Raw genomic sequence first — 19,688 nt, 5'->3', positions numbered from 1 at the left:
GCTACGTCCCCAATCCGCACAAGTCAAACACTGGCGCTGCCTTCATGTGTTCCACGTAAGCTCGGACATTCGTAAACTGACATAAATACGATCTGTTGGACAGCACGTTTGTCTGATACGATTACAAAAAAGAAAGTACTGGCCTCTCTTGGTTTATTTTTATTAAAAGAAAAAAGTACTCATATGGTTGAAATATTGAAAAAATAAATAAGTGTGACCATTACCCCTAAAGTTCAGACAGTTCGAGTACATGTCCCAGTAGCCTACTATTAGTGTAAAACTATAATAATGCTAAATAAAAACGTTTTTATCAAGCACAATATCATAAACACCATTAACGCAAACATAATGTCAATGAAAGATTCTCTTTACCTCTCATGTTATAATGGGCCGGTAGTGGGTCGTTATGGTGCGTTTAGCTGTGATGGCAAAATTTCCGAAAGCATTTTAAGGCATCGACAGGGGACGTAAAACGTCATTGTCAAGCCCCCTTCCCCTCCCGTCTCACATCACCTTTATTTTTCAAACATCTCTTATATTAGTGATCAACGATGCTGACATTATCAATATTTGCCCTATCGTATGGCAAATTAAAACTACATTACAATTCATTTCAACTAATTGTATTGTTGCATATGTTCTATTGTTATACTCATTTTTTATCTTACTACTACTACTTGTCTGAAAAAACATTCATTTGTACCTCAACTCCAGCCCTCTTCAATCATTTACTTTCTGGAAAATATCTTTTTTGACCTAGACTGTATCTACTGTATAAAGTTTCAGTAGACGGTACATATAAAGTATGACGACTATATTACAGATATAAACGTTTATAGCGAATATAAATGATATGCTCAGTAAATATCCTCGCTGAAACAATCGTTTGAATAGCTACAATAAGGAGGATGACTCGTTTTTAATTGTCTTTTCATACACAGAAGAAAGTGGGAGGAGAGGCTTGCCCCTATTAAATATGGCGCTGTCTGGCTTCACTGCCGGAATCAGGTTTCAGTTGTATTCTCCGCAACGGAGTGAAGCCTCTTTGCCAGCAGTATCTTTAACCTATGAACTCCTGAGTGTGCCAGTCCTCCGCCATATTGACTGTTGTCTTGACTGGAGGAGATAGAGAACATTTTGAGGTCCGAGAAGAAACGAAAGTGTGCTCTCAAAATTATCGAAACTGGTGCAAACTTGGCCAAAGCGTATTATAAGCACCGCTGTAATGGCAAGGAAGAAAAGCAAGCAACAAGGGGTCGCCCAGAAGGAGCTTGTGCCTGGACAGCAGAACGTACCGAAGAGCCCAGTCTCTCCCGGCGATGCAGCTGGCGGTGGCGGCGGAGATGCTGGGCTGGATAGGCTGGCCACTACCAGGGCGAACCAGGTAGGTTAGCTAGCAGCAAGCCAATCGCTGTTTTTAAAATAGGCTAGCTAGCCTCTCAGCTAGCACCTCTCTGGTAATCCAAGCATCCTCCATTGTGCTTTTATTTTTTGTAGCCAGATCCTGCAGAGGTGAAGTTATATGCATCCGCTGGGTGGTTGAAAGCTATTTTAATCGTTATGTAGTAGTAGTAGTGGATGTAGAGCTCTCACGTCGTTTGATATGTAATTAAATAAATAATACGCTCAACTTAGCGAGCAGAACAGGCGGCTTTAAGGCAGGGTGGCTAGCATTGCAGCCCATCTCCTCTGCCGGACAGGTGACATTGTGCCTCAGACAGGTCGTCCCATTTCCAGCGTTTACAACTCTTCATCCGCCCAGCTAACCTTAGCTAGAAGGCTAGCCGGGCTACCATCTCCACCTAGCGTGCTGCAAACGTGCTTGCTGCCTACACTTGAACCCATCTACAGGAACCACTCAGCCAGCCGTGGCTAGCCAGCTACTAGCTAATTAGCCAGTTAGCTGAAAGAGATAACGGGTTTACAGTTAGGGTAGGTAAATCTCAGACCAGGTTTGAGTTGTTTATTTGACTCTAGTATGATATTTATCCTTATCACTGTAGCACACTCTTCTATCCGAGTGTGACAGGAGCTGACGTTTGTGGAAAAAAGTTTCAATGCATGAAGGTATCAGCCAATGGTGCCGAGCTAAATCGGAGTGAGTAGCGTTAGCTATCTAAGTTTAAAGTAACCACTGTACAGACCAGTGTCGCCTCAGCAGCCAGCTAACCTCACATCTGACCTCCGAGCCTCATCACCCGCCCGACTGCTGCGCTCATTGACTTATTACACTTTATACCACATGTGCAAGACGCACGTCTAGACGCGTCTCATAACTATAATTGCAAAAATAAGTGGAAATATTTCATTTATGGCAGAATTGTCTTGGGCGTTTGTAATAGTGAATAACCTGTTTATTTCTGAAACATAGCTATGCTGTATTCAGAAAACACTGAGAAACACCTATCTCTCTAGCTAAGCCAGTTTTATTTTTTGGCACATTAAGGTAAAACGAATATCATCTAACTGCCCTGCAATAAACCAACCTTTGTGAATGTTGTAGTGTTCAGTTTTGGTGAGACTGTTTTAGAGAGGTGTTCCAACTTATTTATTAGGGGGAAGTTTTGCATCACATTTGTATTATACTGCATTCATTGTAGCCAGGTGTACTTAATAAACTGGCAACCTACTGATTGTGAACACACGTATCATTTTTAGTACTAAAATCATTGGTTTGATCTGACCTGGCCCTTTTCTGTTTTTTTTTTTCTCTAGAGTTTAACAAAATTGTGTCACTGATCACAGTTTGACTGGTAATCACTGGCCAATACATGACCTCTTCATTCTCTCTTTCTCTGCCTAGCCTATGCACACCTGCTGCCTCCTGTGCCACCGCGAATTTAAGGACTGGGGAGCAAGCTCCGTAAACGGACTCCCTGGGGGCCATGGGACCAAGCTGGCTGATGCCGTACCTGCGCTCTCCCAGGCCTTATTGCGGGAGGCGCCAGGGCGTAAGCTGGCTGATGCAGTGCCCTCGCTGTCTCAGTCCCTGCTGGGAGAGGTGCCTCTGTGGATCTGTCAGAGCTGCTGCAAGAGTGTGGAAGAGGAGGAGAGGCGGAGCACCCAGGAACAGCCAACGCCGGTAAATAAAAGGGGACTGATTTAGGTCATATGTCTTGATCCTTTTCACGACTTCCTTATACTGCTTTTTGGTTAAACTGTGTTTGTTTCTGTTCACTATAATCTCATCTCTAGTCATCCGACAGAGCATTGCATTTGCATGACCTTACTCATTATATAAATCTGTCTAAATGTCACCCTGGATTTAATAAGTTCGAATGCGTAGTCTACGTTTTGTCTCTTCAGAAGTAACTTATTTTGTATTTGTGTCCTGTGGCATTTGTAAGGCAGCATCAGTCACCTTTTCTTACTTGGTTGTTTTGACCTAAATACTTTACATGGAATGCAAATTTATTATAATGCCTACGCTTGACTATAAATGAACTTGGTGTTCAGACAAGATGTTTTGTTGATATTTGTCTAAAACTTGTAAATGTTAAAAAAGTGAAAAAGCAACAGAGGAGAGGGGTTGCTGAACAGTCCAGTGCAGTGTTGGGGTGGGGTTGTTTGTTTGTCTTGTTTGCTGAAGTTTGACTAATACATTTTAAGATGTTTTTGCTTGACTTGTCACACATACTTTAATGCGTTACAAGCTGATATTGGTTGTTACGTGGTGCCACTGTTGCCAAAATGTAAATCTATGCAGACAGCCCTGTGATTAACCAACTGGGTTTTGTTGTTTTGCTTTTTAATCCAGGTACCATTGTCACACTCTTCCTCCTGTAAGTCCCAGAGCTGTGGGAACGGTTACCCGGAGCAAAGTACTGTGGATTGGGACCCAAGTTCCTTCCTGTCAGCCCACAAACTGTCAGGTCTCTGGAACTCTGCCCACACCAACGGAGGGGAACACTGCAGCCACAACACTTCTTCACACTCACAACAAGGTCTGTCATCACAGGGCAACAGCTGCAGAAAACATTTGATGACAGTGAAAGTAATCACTAAAATCATCACAAACCTAAATTTCAGGCTGTTGTGAGTTTCAGTTTTGTGAAGTTGACACAAATTTGGGTCAGAATCACAGCTAGATGGCTGCCTTGTTAGCTTACTTACTTAGCAATAAAGGTATGATACATTTTTAGCCACTTTGTTCTTTTGTTAGTCTACTATGTTTTAGAAGAACAAAGAGGCATCTTGTAGAAACTTCCAATGCTCTACTTTCTGAGGTCCTTAGAGCTCAGCATTATGGAAGGTAGAATAATGTTTTAAGATAAGCTTGTTGTCAAAACTATCCAGTGCACTCAGATGATGGAGATATTCAAAATAACAGGATTTTAATGAAGCTGATTTACGAAATCAGAGAATGTGACTTTGGTCATTGTTTATGAAATATTAAGTAGAAAACCCCATGGATTGTGACAAAAATTGGGACAGTCAGAGGCACTTGTATGCCTAAACGTCCAGAATTATTCTGGCAAAATTTACATGTACTAGGTTAGATTATTCCACCATAATAATCAAATCTACCAAAATCTTCAAGGCTGCAGAAAGTTAAGACTGTTGCATTAGACTACTAAGAATTTATTGCATGCTTGGACTTGCAGCTTTACAATATAATGAAACAGTGAACAGGGCCACTGTTTGTGTCACATGTCTTTCATAGAGGTGGTGAAAAGTAATCTCTCACATGCATTGTGGTACTTTCTTGAAATATTCAGCAATAATGCATAAACCTCCTTAAATGGAATTGTGAAATTGTGTTTTATGTTAATTTTGTTATGCATATAATTACGCAGTATGAAGAAGAACTTCACTTAAAGATAAAGAGAGAGTAGGCAGAAAAAAATTTGGGTGTGGTGGAGTACCCCCTGATGTGCCTTTGAGCAAGGTACTTAACCCCCAATATGCTAGCCAGGCGCTTGAATGCAGCCCACTGCTCCTGTGTGTGTTTCACACCCAGTGTTGGAATTAATAAAGTAAATAAACTCAAACCACCTTGAGGACAAGTTTCCTCTAATTGAAAAGCAATGAATGGACGCATGTTAAATGTTAAGAGGTGGGCAAAATGGTGCTGAATTACAACTGTGCAGATACAAGCTATGCCAATTAAAGGTTCTGTGTGTTACTTTAAGAAAACTTATTATTAATGACACTACAGTCAGCAGCCTGTTGTTTTGCTCATACACTAGGTGTGAGTGAGCATCATCCTATGGGCACAATAAACAGTGGGAGACTTAAGTTACATCACAATCTGTTCACACGTTGGCGACACAAAGAGATTAGTACGTGTAAATTGCTTCTCATTCTTACATATTACACGTGCAAGAACAATCATAAGAGGAGAATTGAATGTGAAAGCGAACCTTTGCTGATACGATGTTTGCTGAGATACTGTCATTTTTCTGCCACAGATATGAGCATGTTAAATGACTCAAATGTTGTAGTATTAGTTTCACATTTTATTTTGGATGTCAAAAGGGATTTAATCTTTCAGGGCTAAAATGTCTTGCAATGCTGGTTTCTTTCTCAGTGCAGTGAGACATTGGGCAGTTAAACATGCCTCCAAATAGCAGGAAATTATTTTTTCAAAACAAACTACAGTCCAAATAGTGTGTTGAATTACAAAAAATCTCAGCACCTGGAAAATGTTTAGTAAACAGCATTGATCAAAGTGCCTGAGACATTATGGTAATGTTGTCGCAAATGAAAATGTTTCAAATTGTTCTCCTAAATCTGTACACCTTTTGAAACATTTAACACAATATACCAATGAACAAAATTCAAATTACTTTGTGTAGATCTGTTCCTCAAGCAAGCTGTAATGTTGGCAAAGTTAGTGGAAAGCATGACTCTAATCACAAGGAGTGTTTTCCTTTGTTGTAACAGTTCAATTAAAATTCAACAATGTCTCCATCTCCAGGTGTACCAGCAGGGTCGGTCTGTCATGAGAAAAGAGGACTTCATGAAGCGCCTGGGAAATCTGCTAAAACGTCGGGCACCAAAGTCTGTCCCTACAGTCACCCGTCATCCCAGAATTCCAGTGGATCTTCTGCTGGGAACCCCCTTTCTACCTCAGCAGACCTTTGTAAGACCACTCCCAAGCACTTCAAGACCATGTGCCGTCGACCTACGCCACCAGGTAATGTTTCCTTTAACTCTTATGGTTCAGCAGCCTTTTATACAATCTGACAGCAGTATAAAATCCACTTACTAAGTTGAATGTTTCGAATCTCTATTGAATCTACGGTGTTTAGGAATATAGGAGATAAGATATAAAACACTGAATAAAATCTACAAATTTTCAGTAACAAGTCTAGTCCCACCCACTTATGTACAATTTATTTAAAGTTATTTAAATTTTATAAATCATATTAAGATTTCTCTTACCACAATGGACAGCATCATTAAATTAAAAGTATTGTAAGTCTTTGTTTTTAGAAAAAAAACCCTTTTTCTTACTAAACCAAATTGGCCACCAAATGTTTGTATTTTATTTAAAGTAAACTTTGTTAATCTACAGAAAAGTGGACTAATATAAGACATTAGTGGCAATTACGTTCCTTCTCATTTAAAGCAGTGTGTGTATAGAATTATGTATCAGAAATTCCACTATGTGAAAAGAGATTCAGTGTTTTTGAACTACAAGTAATTTCTGTTCATGTTTTTCATTGTCCAGGTGAAGCCTTCCACCCCAGTGACCACCATCAACACACAGACTTGTCGGTACCCCCCAACAGTCCCACTGGCCTGTCTTCCCAGCATTCCTCACTCCTGCCCCCAAAGCCAAACTCTGGGCAGCACAGCCATGTGACCTCTTCGTCTGGCCCTGGCGTGGCAGCCCACACTCCCTTCTCCCCGCTGGTACCAAACCTCCACGGCCCTACAACCAAACTCAATTCTCCCAGTCCAGACAGCCCAACATCTGTCCATAAGCCCAGCCCGTGCAAAAACTCCCACATTCCCGCCGTGAACACACAACACAACAAACTGGGCACATCTATCATGGGCTGTAACCACCCTTGTAATGGACACAGTGCGGGAACAGTGGCCACTTCAAATGTCGGCCATCTGACGGCTGGGGCCTGTAGGTTAGTACCACTGTTTTAATTTTGCTTTTGTTCAATATGTGAAATTAAGAAACCACTTCTTGAGCTGCATTGATTTGAAAGGCAAATGCCTTCTGATGCTTAATGTTTATTGTTTATTTATTCATCAAGTTTTTTATTCTTTTATTTGTTTATTTTTGTAGGGACCAGGCATGTAAGGGGCACAAAATGACTAACGGGACGTTGTGTCACCCTTCGTCTGAGCTGGAGGAGGGGGAGGATGAAGACAGCAGCTCTGAGAGGAGCTCTTGTGCCTCGTCGTCCACCAACCAGAAGGATGGGAAGTACTGCGACTGCTGCTACTGCGAGTTCTTTGGACACAATGCGGTACTTTGAAATATATTGTTGCTATCCTCTTTTGAAGTAGTAATTTAGAATTCCCTTTAATATTACATACTTGTTGAACTATTATACAAATGTTGGCATCATGATAAGATATTCTAATACATTTATGGTCACAGCCTCCAGCTGCACCAACAAGCCGTAACTACGCGGAGATTCGAGAGAAGCTCCGCTCACGTCTCACCCGGCGTAAAGAGGAGCTGCCTCAGCGCCAAGACTCAGAACTGACAGTGGCCGGTGCCATTGACAATCGGGACGTAGATGAGCTTCTAGACTTCATAAACAGTTCTGAGCCCAAACCCGTCAACAGTGCCAAGGCTGCCAAAAGGGCGCGACACAAACAAAAGAAGAAGGTGGGGTAACTTTAGATACAATGTGTTTGATTCTTCTTTTTATTTATTTATCTTTTTTTTCATTTTAATTTGTATATTTATTATGTAATGTGTACAGCAGGGTATTGTTTTAAAGATGTTGATACCCCGTAGCCTACTAAACTAGAACTTTTTGGATATGTTCCTTAGTAATATTAACATATGTCATGTAGTATTAACATATATCAACATATTCTTTTTAACACTTCTTTTCATCTAATGAAAGATGCCAACATTCTGTAATGGTAAATGCTGTATAACATACGCACCTCTACTCGAACTTTACCGAAAAGAGTAAAATTGGCAAAATTTTGATTTAAAGTTAAAATCATTGCAATTTCAACATATTCGGTTTGCATTATCATCAGATTAGTACAGCTCTGATACGATGTTTGGAGAATGCACAGTAAAGACTGAGGCTGATATCAATGAGATCAAATTACAAACTTATGCTGGATTACATGAATACGTCATGTCCTGTGAGTCCCTCATGAATGGAATGGCATCATGCATCATGTAAATTCAATGAATGGCTGTTGCTCAAACATGCAGACCATAATTATTAAAACTGGATTTGATGTCATGAAAATCTTAAGATGTATAACTTAGAACCAGAACTGTGTTCCAGATGATTATGCTAATGCTGTTTTTTCTAAGCAATTAATTCGTTCTTAGTCGTCAACATAATTGTTGATGACGATTATAATGTGGCTATGATTACAAGCACAGCTACTGATGATGATGATGACAAAAACTTATACTACCTTTAAAACAACTCAGAATACATTGTTCCAAATTATTAAGCACAATTTGAAAACATTCAACAGGTCATAATGAATTTGAAATTAAAATCTGTTGTTTGTTGGATGAACAGATCATTTTTCAGAAAATTAATTCAGTTTAAATAAACATTGACGGATCAAGTTACATATGAATGTGTCACTGTAGCATAGCTCTCATCCATTGAACTTGTAAATCTATGTTCAGTTTCTGCCTCTATTTAATTTGAAGACGTCAGTGTTGACTTACAGAACTGCTGTTTGGAGGAATACTGCCGCCCACCCTCATACATCTTCATTTTAAGCATGCTCCCCAGGTACTCAATAGGGTCGAGGTCAGGGGATGATGGTGGCCACACTGTGATGTCTTTTCTCCCTTTATGCCCATAGCAACCAAGCAGTTAGTGGGGTTTTTGCAGCATAGGGTGGTATGTGGTCCTGCATCATGGAAGGCATGATTGAAAAAACTTAATTTTGCAGGAAATGGTCAGTAGGGAACTCCATATATTTTGCCGAGGTCATTTTGACACCCTCAGGGCCAAACCATCACTCCACCACCTCCTTGCAGACAGTTGCAGTCTTGTTGGAACAGGGTGGCCATTTGGAACTCCATGCATCTGGACCATCCAGTGTAGCATGGCATTCATCTGTGAACTGTCACTTGCATAATATTGTATGAAATATATAAATTTGGAGCACAGTTTAATTGAAGAATGCAAATCTGATCAGACATTTGGAGGCTGATCACAGTAGCTTTGATATTTGGTGCTATAGATACAATTTGGTCAATATCCAGAAAGTGTCAGTGGCACAACACAGCCTGACTAATGTATTATGTCAAGTGTTGCATTTTGTGTGTGTACCTGTTCACACGCTCAAGCCTGTACCATGTCTGTTTCAGGAAAAAGCTCAGCAGGGCAACATGGGCGCTGCAGGCAGTGACCCCCACTCCAATGCATCGGAGCCTGTTGACGAGCCCATCCCCGATGGCTCAGAAGCCAGTCGGTTGCTTGACTGGCCTCAGCTGGAACTTGAACGCGTCAACAGTTTCCTCACCAGTCGACTCGAAGAGATTAAGAACACCATCAAAGACTCAATCCGGGCCTCATTTAGCATGTACGACCTCAATCTGGACGTCAATGACTTCCCAAAGAAGGCAGCCACGTTGGAGGGAAACCATTTACTGTCCCATCTCAATGGTTCCTCTGACCTGCAGCAGATAGACCTTGACCTGGCCCCTCTTTCACTGGGAACCTTTAAAAGCCACTTGGACCTGGTTAATGGATGGGAGGACACAACCACTGTGTCATCCCCTAATAACATCACCACGGCGTCAGGGGTACCTGCTGGGTCCAAGGACATCCAGCGGTTGCACACTACCCCCAGTCTCTCAAAGCTCATAAGGGTTCGGTCCCCAGAAAGATGCACTTCCACTGGATCTGACAGTTTGCCACAGGTGCCAGCCCAAGCTACAGCTAAATCGAAGGAGGACATCCCTGATCCCAAGAACACAACAGCTGGAAACGGTGGTGCAAAGTCAAAGAAGAATAAAAAGCAGCAGCAGAGACAGGAGCAATCTGTGTCAGAGCAAAGTTCCATCAAACCAACCAAAGCTCCCTCCGGGAATGAAATGCAGAAAACCATTGAGTGTAAAGAAATTGCTTCTAATGTCTCGAAAGCTGGGAACAAACAGCCCCAGCTCTGTGCAGAAAACCAGAGAAATGGGCCTAAGAAACCTGAGGAGGGCAGATCGTCCAAACATACAGCAAATGGAGCAAATGGTGCCCTCTCAAATACACAAAGGGGGAAAGGTGACACAGAAACACGAGGAGGTCGGTCTGAACAGGATTCAGAAAGCAAAGCTCACCCCAGCATTTCAGCAAATGGGCAGCAACTGCAGCAATCCAAGGGAAAAAATAAGAAGAACAAGAACAAGGGTGAAAAGTCCAGCAGTGCTATCGGTACAGTCTGTTATGTTCTATATGCAAAATGTTAATAGTTTCTTAGTTTGTAATGTTTTAGCTAATGTTTGAATCGTCATTGTTTTCCCTAGATGATGTATTTCTCCCTAAAGATGTGGATCCAACAGAAATGGATGAGATTGATCGGGAAGTGGAATACTTCAAAAGGTAGGCTCAAAATAGATAGGATAAACTAAATTGTTATATTGATTGATATGATAATATTGATTGTTCACATCGCTAAAACTGGGCATTGTCCACTTTCTCTTGTTCTCTTGTCTGTCTTTGTTTTCTGTAGGTTTTGCCTTGATTCTGCAAAACAAACTCGCCAGAAGGTAGCAGTGAATTGGTCCAACTTCAGCCTCAAAAAGGTTCCTTCCAATGCAGCTCAATAACTTGGATGAGTGCCAGAAAAAAGAAACTCCACACCACAAACTCTTTCAGTAGAGCCCTATTTGGCCTGAGGCCTTCTCTCATTCCCTGTTTTCTTCTCTTCCTTACTAAGCCAAGGGACCTTGTTCAAAATCATACTCTCCATTCAGAAGACTGAAACATAACTTGTGGCTGACAAGCCAGGGATCATTCTCAAGGCCAACTCTACCCTTTGCTATTATTGCAATGTTCTCTAAATGACAGATGCAAAAATGGAAATAAGTCTGTTGAATCCACTGCATCCATGTGCTTACGTATGTAGTATGTAAACGATTACCTTACATGAAATAAATGTTTTTATCACAAATCTGAGACATTTTAACGTTGTTAACCTTATGAATTCCCATCAGTTGAATTTGGTGCTCATCATCCATTTACGTTTTAGCATTGCTAGTTTCCTGCCCACGACAACAGTCTCAGTAGACACTAGAGAGCACGTGTCTTATACTGTACAAGTGTCAAAAAGGACAACAAGTAGACATTCTGACCTAATTTTATGGAGAAACGTATGTACCCAGCAGTTCTGCAGGGAGCAACAGATTGTTTTTACTCAATCAGACTGCAGTGCATTTGGTGATTATGACACTTTAATTTGTGATCATCAAATTATTTCGCAATCGGTGACAGAAAACTGAAATGACAAACACTTGATGACCTACCTGCTACACTGTTATCTTTTTGTATGAGATCATGAAATGATATCACTATCAATTACAGTGTATAACACCTGGCTCACAGAATGCATTTGAAAAAATATATAGAAATCAATTAAGTACCCATACAAATACTTTTCCATGCATGACGTGTAGAGCAGAAAACTGAACAATGTCCCCCAGTCCTGTATTGGGCAAAGTTAAATGTATCTGTTGCTTCAATGTCGATCCTCCCTTGGTGTTAATCTTGAGCAATTATCTCTCTTATAGTGATATCCAATATACACTCTGCCATCTGTAGTAGAAAGTCCTTGACCACGGTTTTCTCACTCCTAAACTGTTATTTGAACTCCTATATCCCAGCAGTGACAGGTACACCAGTGTGCAATGTTCATTTAAACGTTGGAACTATCACACATTGTTTGACGCAGTTAATTTCAATGCGTGTACATAATGAGTGATTATTTTGGGCCCTTTTGAGCCTTAACATGCGTTTTTGGGGGTTGTGTGTGTGAGAGATTATTTTCAACCATACTACTCTTTTTCCCTGTACTGTGATACCATGGTGTGGCACCTTGTACCTCTGAATCTGAAGTCCAAGTCTTGATAATCTTTTGATGAGAAATATCACTGAAAAGTTGATAACTTTGGGACAAGGGCCTTGAGATTTACACCAGTACCCATGTTTTAGCTGACGGCTTTCATTGAGATGGATAATTTCTTTCTTGAATATGTGCTGAGATTTTGTTTTCATATAACATCTCTGATGCTTTCCAGGTTATATTCAATTAGAGAAGATTATCTTAATGTTTCGAATGTAGATTTATACTATATCAATAATAGCCAAGTGTATGTTGGCTTGTTTCTTTTTTTAAAATTCACTTTTGATACTGTGAAAAATCTTTCGTTCAGAAAGATTAAAAACAATACAGTTTTGACAAAAATAAAGTGTGGTGTTTGCTTTCTACGTTTATCTTTTTTGTTTGGTTTCCATGAAATCATCCCTTGCACGACCCCTGCCCTCCGACACCAGACCGAGCCGCGCTGAGCTGAACGCAGCGTCTCACAAGGTTTGACCCGTCTAACGTTCCGTACAGTATCAAAGCCTCCTGTGTTGTAAAAACATGCGAAGTCGCTATATTTATTGAATTGTGTAACGAGTATTGGGTCAATAATTCTGTGGCTTCAGTACGTAGAGAACGTCCCCGAATTCAGAAATAAGATGGAGACCGAAAACCGACCTAAAAAGGTAAATCAAGAGTATTCTGTCGTTCATTGTGGAGCGGTTACACTAGCTAACATTAGCTAAAGTTAGCTAGCTAGCCAAGCATTAGTGTGCATGGGGCTTACATACTTTATCCTATACATCACGCAGTTAAAAGCATTGGAACACGCCGCTGAACAACGTAAGCTAAAGTGTTCGAATAGTATGCGACTTTGAAGTAAATTTCATGTAAATATATAGGCTGTGTTTAGTAAAGCTACACGGTCAACTAGCAGTGCGACAACGTCCACGGTTAATACGTACGGGTGACGTTCATAGTAACACAGAAGTTACAAGTCGGCTCAGGATACAACAACCTGCATGTGTGTCAGAGTTAGGTAAACAGAAGGGTACTCTAATGAGTTTTCAGTTCACAAATAAAATCCTAAAGTTGAAAACGGCACGATTGCCTTTTAGATGTCTATAATACCAGCATGGTGCTGGTGTTTCTGATAATCAGTGTAGAGTTCGGTAACGCTTCACATTTTTATGAGAAAGCTATTCAGAGCTACAGTAGCTATTTTGAGGTTTTCCAGTGGTTAACTATTGTTAACAGTAAAAGCAGCAAATGGAAGGAATCCATTAGCCTATTGCCTAAATGTATTTATAATGGATACATGTGATATTAACAGTTGCTATAAACTGATAAGTGTGCTTGTTCAAACATCAAATGTATCAGTGTCATACCTGCAAATGAGTATCTATGTAGCACATCTGACTCAGACACATGCAGACCAGTCACATCCAGTAAATATCACTGAAATTAAGGGTTGTGACAAAACATCAATACAATGTATTGTATAACTGATACTGTATGTTGTCAATTCACTGGTGCCAAATATCGATATGTTTATGTCTATTTTTTGACTTTTAGGGGTATTTTTCCTCTTCAGTTACAGACTATTGCACGGTTGTCTGTATTGTGATGCAATTGTTGTCATTGCAATTATGTTGGTTGCTCTGTGATTCCCATCCATTATAAAATTACATTGTGGTTATCTCTAGCACCATTGGAGGTAAGGCCTGCATATAAACTCCTGAAAATAACCATTGCATCAGTATGTTTTTGTAGCAGCAGCTATTTTTGTGCATGAATAGTTAAGTTTCCTTGAAGGGACCTTTGCTGGATGTTTTTGAAGGCTATTCTGTTTGAATGTGCTGCATTAATCTCTCTGTAGAGGGGAAACGCAAGGTAATACTACTCAAGTGGTAACACTACTGATTGTGGTAATGTGTTTCTACAGAGGTCCCATGGCGAGGATGAACAGTCTGGCTCAGAAAGATCGGAGGATGATGATTACATTCCTTATGTTCCAGTCAAAATAAGAAAACAACAAATGGTAAGTTATCGTACACTGTCCTGCTTGACACTTTAGAAATAAGAAGTTCATTGTTGGAGCTAAGACCTTATTAAGCAGATCAGGGATGTTGGCCAGACGTGACTGCTCCATGCTGAATGCAGCTTCTTCGTCAATGTCATTATAAAATTCTGTTTTGCTCCATTTTTCAGCCATGGCAAGCTGCAGACTGTTTTCAGCACCACAGCAATCCCAGTCCTCATGTTGCCTTATATAAAAATGGTCCCAATGAGTTTCCACACAATGAGCTGTATAGTCTTGTGAAATTGTGGAACAAAATAGAATTGTTATCAGATCCAGAACTCTGTATTGGTGGATACTGGTGGAGTTGCGGTATGAGAATCAGATCACACTTTTATGTGATTCATTGTCACATAAAAGTGTGTTCCGTGCATCTCTAATTAGAGTTCAGTACAGTACAATTGTATGTTTTTTATTTTCTAAAGTATATCAACAAAACATCCAGTTACCACATTTTCAAATTGAATACTTTTTTTAACATGTGTCCCTCACAGCTACAAAAGATGTTGCGTCTGCGAGGAAAGGCAGTGGACGAGGAGCAGAAGGACAGTGGGGAGGAGCAGAGGGATGAGGACGAGGGTCTTGGTCCACGCTCCAATATCAGTCTCCTCGACCAGCATCAGCACCTCAAGGAAAAAGCAGAAGGTATCCAGTTCAAACAAGACCCACCCTGGATTATGATTGTCCGCTGTTTAATTCTTGTCACACTACAACTTTACTTAACATACTATTATCATGCTGTTAATTAAACATAACCAAAATGGTTCTGTGATATCTCACCTGCTTTATTCTTTTCTATCTACAGCCCGTAAGGAGTCCGCCAAGGAGAAACAGCTGAAAGAGGAAGAGAAGATTCTTGAGAGTGTTGCAGAGGGCAGAGGTAAATTATAATGCTCTTAAGTTCCTTCAAGTAATCAAATTCACTTTGATGAAGTTATATATATTAAAACAAATGTTGACCAGTTTTCTCCCTCTCCTCTATTAGCTTTGATGTCTGTAAAGGAAATGGCCAAAGGCATCATATATGATGATCCAATAAAAACAAGGTAAGTTCTTGATCAGTGACTTCTACAAAGTAACAATGTTTCCTTTTCATTTAACCTGGATGTTCTTTATAGCTGGAAGGCACCACAATACATCCTAAATATGCCAGACACCCGACATGAGCGAGTCAGGAAAAAGTTTCACATCCTGGTCGATGGAGACGGCATCCCTCCTCCAATCAAAAGCTTCAGGGAGATGAAGTTTCCACCAGGTTCGCAACACACCCTCTCCCACACATGCAAAACACATTGTCTGTCTGTATGAGGCCTTAGTATGATTAATAACTGGCAACAAAATTGATCATTGTTTTTGCAGCAATTCTAAAAGGTTTGAAAAAGAAGGGCATTGTGCATCCCACGCCAATTCAAATTCAAGGAATCCCTACAGTGTAAGTGCAGTGAATGGACATAAATTATATAAACAGACAGGAAAATATGTAGTGTATGTTAAGCGCATGTAAACTCTTGAATTGACGGTGTTTGTTGTTTGTAGTTTGTCAGGTCGAGACATGATTGGCATAGCCTTCACCGGTTCTGGAAAGACGTTGGTCTTCACTCTGCCCATCATCATGTTTTCCCTGGAGCAGGAGAAAAGGCTGCCGTTCTTTAAGAGAGAGGGGCCGTATGGACTTATCATTTGTCCCTCAGTAAGACATACAAGACAAACCTATTGTACTGATGACACTGTATAAAGTCTGATTTGTGGCTACAAAGAAATACAGTGTTAAGATGCTAGTAGGTAGCTTTAGCATAGTCAGACTCCCGTTAAAATTAATAAAATTTGCTCATACTGCAAATCCCTCCAAACTAAATCAGTTTAAACTGTGTATGACCGTGAAAGGCGCAAATAATTATACAGCATTTCGTACTGTTTGCACTTTAGACAGATGGCATTTGCTGCGAGCACCTTGATTTTTCTGCAAGTAAGCTCATCTGATTTTGATACCTCTCTCTTCACTCCAGCGAGAGTTGGCGAGGCAGACTCATGGAATCATCGAGTACTACTGCAAGCTGCTGGAGGAGGAGGGAGCTCCTCAGCTACGCTCTGCCCTATGCATTGGAGGAATGTCTGTCAAGGAGCAGATGGAGGTAGTTAAACAGTAAGTAAGAGTGAAGGCTTCTGTGAAGAACAATCTGGTTTTGTCTTTTATCCAGAATTGCAGTTTGAACTAGCGTCAAGTAAAAAATGCATGATTCAGCTACATTAAATCATTCAGAGAGGAAAAAAATCGGCAACCATTCTAGACATAATGCATTACAGGAAGCATGCGTAGTACAAAACATTTAACAAGACCACCTCAGGACCTAGGGGTTAATAATGTATTTTAAAAATACAAGCACAAGAAATGCTTTTTTTTAGGTCTTTTTCCGTCTGAATCTGTATCTCCTCTTTATAATAGCGGCGTCCACATGATGGTCGCTACCCCTGGCAGACTGATGGATTTGCTGCAGAAGAAGATGGTGAGTCTGGACATCTGCCGCTACTTGGCTCTGGATGAGGCTGATAGGATGATTGACATGGGCTTTGAGGAAGACATCAGAACCATCTTCTCTTATTTCAAGGTGAGGTCGTCCTCTGCAGCAGTCACCGCCAAATGACAGCAACATGTAGTCAGTGCAGTCGATTTGTCTCTCCGTTTGTATGTCCTGGTCATTAAAGCCCTAGCCACACAACTATTTTTATAAAGCCAGCCCAGCAAGCCTTAACAAGACAGCATTTGTCTTAGACATAATTTCAAGTAGGCTGTACACTGGATGATGCACTCAAGTGTGATCATAAATTGCTTCTTTATCTGCTTGAACAGATTCTCCACTCACTCGGCTGTCACTGGATTTTTCCTTTGATTTTTCCTTTGACACACTGAAAAGCTACGGTGGTATTTTTGGAAACTTTTCTACTAGATTTGTCCTTAAAATCTGCTGCTCAGTACATTTAGAGCAAAAATAGGCCATGCAGTTACAGAACAATGCTTCATTATACAGTATAACTGTAACACTACTTGAAGTCGTTTTTCACACAGCCAGCAAATTTCGTCATCATCTAAGCACTCCCCACAGTCACCGGTTAGTCCATCTTCCAGCTGCTGGGCTCAATCAGCTGAGACTGGATTTTTTTCACACTGAAGTCGTGTCAAGAAAAGTTAGCGTGGGAAATGTAGCCTGGACTTTTTGTGCATACCAGACATGGAAAGTCCTAGAATATGTCATTTCTTTTTCTAGGGACAAAGACAAACCCTGCTCTTCAGTGCTACAATGCCCAAGAAGATCCAGAACTTTGCCAAGAGTGCACTGGTCAAACCCATCACTATTAACGTGGGCAGGGCCGGTGCAGCCAGCTTGGATGTCATCCAGGTTGTTCATTATTCACTGGAAGAAAGATTTTCTGTCTTAGTCTGGGAAATTCATTGCACTTAATTTGCAAACCCTCTGATGTGATATAAATACCTCGTGTCTGGGTGTGTGTGTGTGTGCACAGGAAGTGGAGTACGTCAAAGAGGAAGCCAAGATGGTGTACCTGCTCGAGTGTCTCCAGAAAACACCACCTCCTGTCTGTACTTCCACATGTTATGACATTGATAAACAATACCAAAAAAACACAACTCAGACATGCCAAATGTGACAAAGTGTTTTGTTTTCATATCGACAGGTGCTGATATTTGCTGAGAAGAAGGCTGATGTAGATGCCATCCATGAGTATCTGTTGCTAAAAGGAGTCGAGGCAGTGGCCATCCATGGAGGAAAAGGTATGCAGAACTCTACTGTATCATTAAAACACACAGCAGTCTGTGCAAGTTTAGCTCAGAGCACCTATCGAATGAACGAGGACTCGCTACTCAACTGTCTTGTAGTTGCTCAACATTACCAGCAGAGGCCACCCTGCTTGCAAATGTCACTGTTTCAGCTCCATAGTTTGCTCAACATTTCCAAGGTACATGAGGCACCGCTGACACTTCCGTCATGTTATCTTGCAAAAGACTGTTTCTGTAATATTTGTTGATTGTTTTTCAGATCAGGAGGAAAGAACAAAAGCCATTGAGGCGTTTAAAGAAGGAAAGAAAGATGTCTTAGTTGCCACAGACGTTGCCTCCAAGGGTCTGGATTTCCCAGCTATACAGCATGTAGTGAATTATGACATGCCTGAGGAGATAGAGAACTATGGTAAGAGGATATATATATCCTCTGTATGTATGTGTGTTTATTATTATTATTATATACATATACTCACACACAGATAAATATACAGAGTATAAATGTATGTGTATTTTATATATAAAATAAACACACACACATTATGTAGTCATCAGATCTCCTTAAATTGTCTTGTTTCAGTCCATAGAATTGGAAGAACAGGACGATCAGGCAAAACCGGTATTGCCACTACATTCATCAATAAAGGCTGTGGTAAGGAAAAATACCAATCAAGTCAAATATCTAATGAAGTACTGTGTAGGAGTAGTGATTTTCAGAATATTTGCACTTATGTATTTTCATGCATTTGGTTAAAAGCAGGTGTTAAATGACAATACGTTCACAGGAAGTGTATGTCTTTCCCCATAGACGAGTCAGTACTGATGGATCTCAAAGCCCTGCTGGTTGAAGCCAAGCAAAAGGTTCCTCCAGTCCTCCAGGTGCTCCAGACAGGAGACGAGACCATGCTGGACATCGGAGGTGAGCCGTTCACACCAAATCTAGTTCACATCTCTTTTTCTAGGCTTCTTCTTCACTTATGGGTTAGTCTATAAATAACTTTGCATTTCCCTTCAAATGTTCCTCTAATGTGATGTACTTATCTCAGATTCAGAGAACAAAGCGTTTGCAAACCCTTTCTAACACCCCTGATTCTTGTGTTTTTGCAGGAGAGAGGGGCTGTACATTCTGTGGTGGTCTGGGTCATCGTATCACAGACTGTCCTAAGTTGGAGGCCATGCAGACTAAGCAGGTCACCAACATCGGGCGGAAAGACTACCTGGCTCATAGTTCAATGGACTTCTAAGAGTTCTTCAAGGGAGGATCCTCCAATGCTAAATGGAACTGAGAAACATTTCTGAGGAAACTGTACACATGTCTTGTCACTGAACAAAGGAAGTGTATTTTCATCACCTAACGTAGATTACAGGTCTGTGAGATGAAGTGTTATGGATTTTTCTTTTTCTTTTTTACCATTTTTGCCCCACGTCTGTATGTAAAGCCTTTGTAACATACACTTTTGATACTCTGATTGTAAATAAAATGGCTCTATCTGTTGCGATCTTTTATGCTCTTTCTGGCAAAGTGAAAAAACGTTGTGCCAGTTTTGTATGGGGAGGAAGTTGCTAAAACAAGCAGAGTAATGGAAAGGGAAGTTTAACCAAAAAAAA

The 19,688-nt window shown here is 40.6% G+C and overlaps 2 protein-coding genes across 2 annotated transcripts; both read left to right on the top strand.

The window, feature by feature from the left end:
- The first annotated feature begins 1,124 nt into the window (after positions 1–1,124).
- Positions 1,125–11,303, top strand: fam193b (family with sequence similarity 193 member B). The gene is made up of 10 exons (XM_041943959.1): positions 1,125–1,384; positions 2,804–3,082; positions 3,758–3,944; positions 5,921–6,139; positions 6,677–7,088; positions 7,250–7,433; positions 7,568–7,801; positions 9,500–10,559; positions 10,652–10,727; positions 10,858–11,303. The coding sequence occupies exons 1-10, from the start codon at positions 1,226–1,228 to the stop codon at positions 10,952–10,954; spliced, it is 2,907 nt and encodes a 968-aa protein (XP_041799893.1). The 5' UTR covers positions 1,125–1,225; the 3' UTR covers positions 10,955–11,303.
- A 1,413-nt stretch (positions 11,304–12,716) lies between these two features.
- Positions 12,717–19,574, top strand: LOC121611549 (probable ATP-dependent RNA helicase DDX41). Its single transcript, XM_041944157.1, has 17 exons — positions 12,717–12,893; positions 14,153–14,248; positions 14,782–14,932; positions 15,093–15,167; positions 15,273–15,333; positions 15,406–15,542; positions 15,647–15,719; positions 15,824–15,977; positions 16,294–16,430; positions 16,731–16,893; positions 17,551–17,682; positions 17,807–17,878; positions 17,978–18,074; positions 18,340–18,489; positions 18,661–18,732; positions 18,889–18,999; positions 19,188–19,574. Exons 1-17 carry the CDS (start codon positions 12,867–12,869, stop codon positions 19,322–19,324), a joined length of 1,845 nt encoding a protein of 614 aa, XP_041800091.1. The 5' UTR covers positions 12,717–12,866; the 3' UTR covers positions 19,325–19,574.
- The last annotated feature ends 114 nt before the right edge of the window (positions 19,575–19,688 follow it).

This window comes from Chelmon rostratus, chromosome 9 (genome assembly GCF_017976325.1).
Source record: "Chelmon rostratus isolate fCheRos1 chromosome 9, fCheRos1.pri, whole genome shotgun sequence".
Classification (NCBI taxonomy): Eukaryota; Metazoa; Chordata; class Actinopteri; order Chaetodontiformes; family Chaetodontidae; genus Chelmon; species Chelmon rostratus.
The sequence above is the reverse complement of the archived record's forward strand: the minus strand, read 5'-3'. Positions and strand labels throughout refer to the sequence as shown.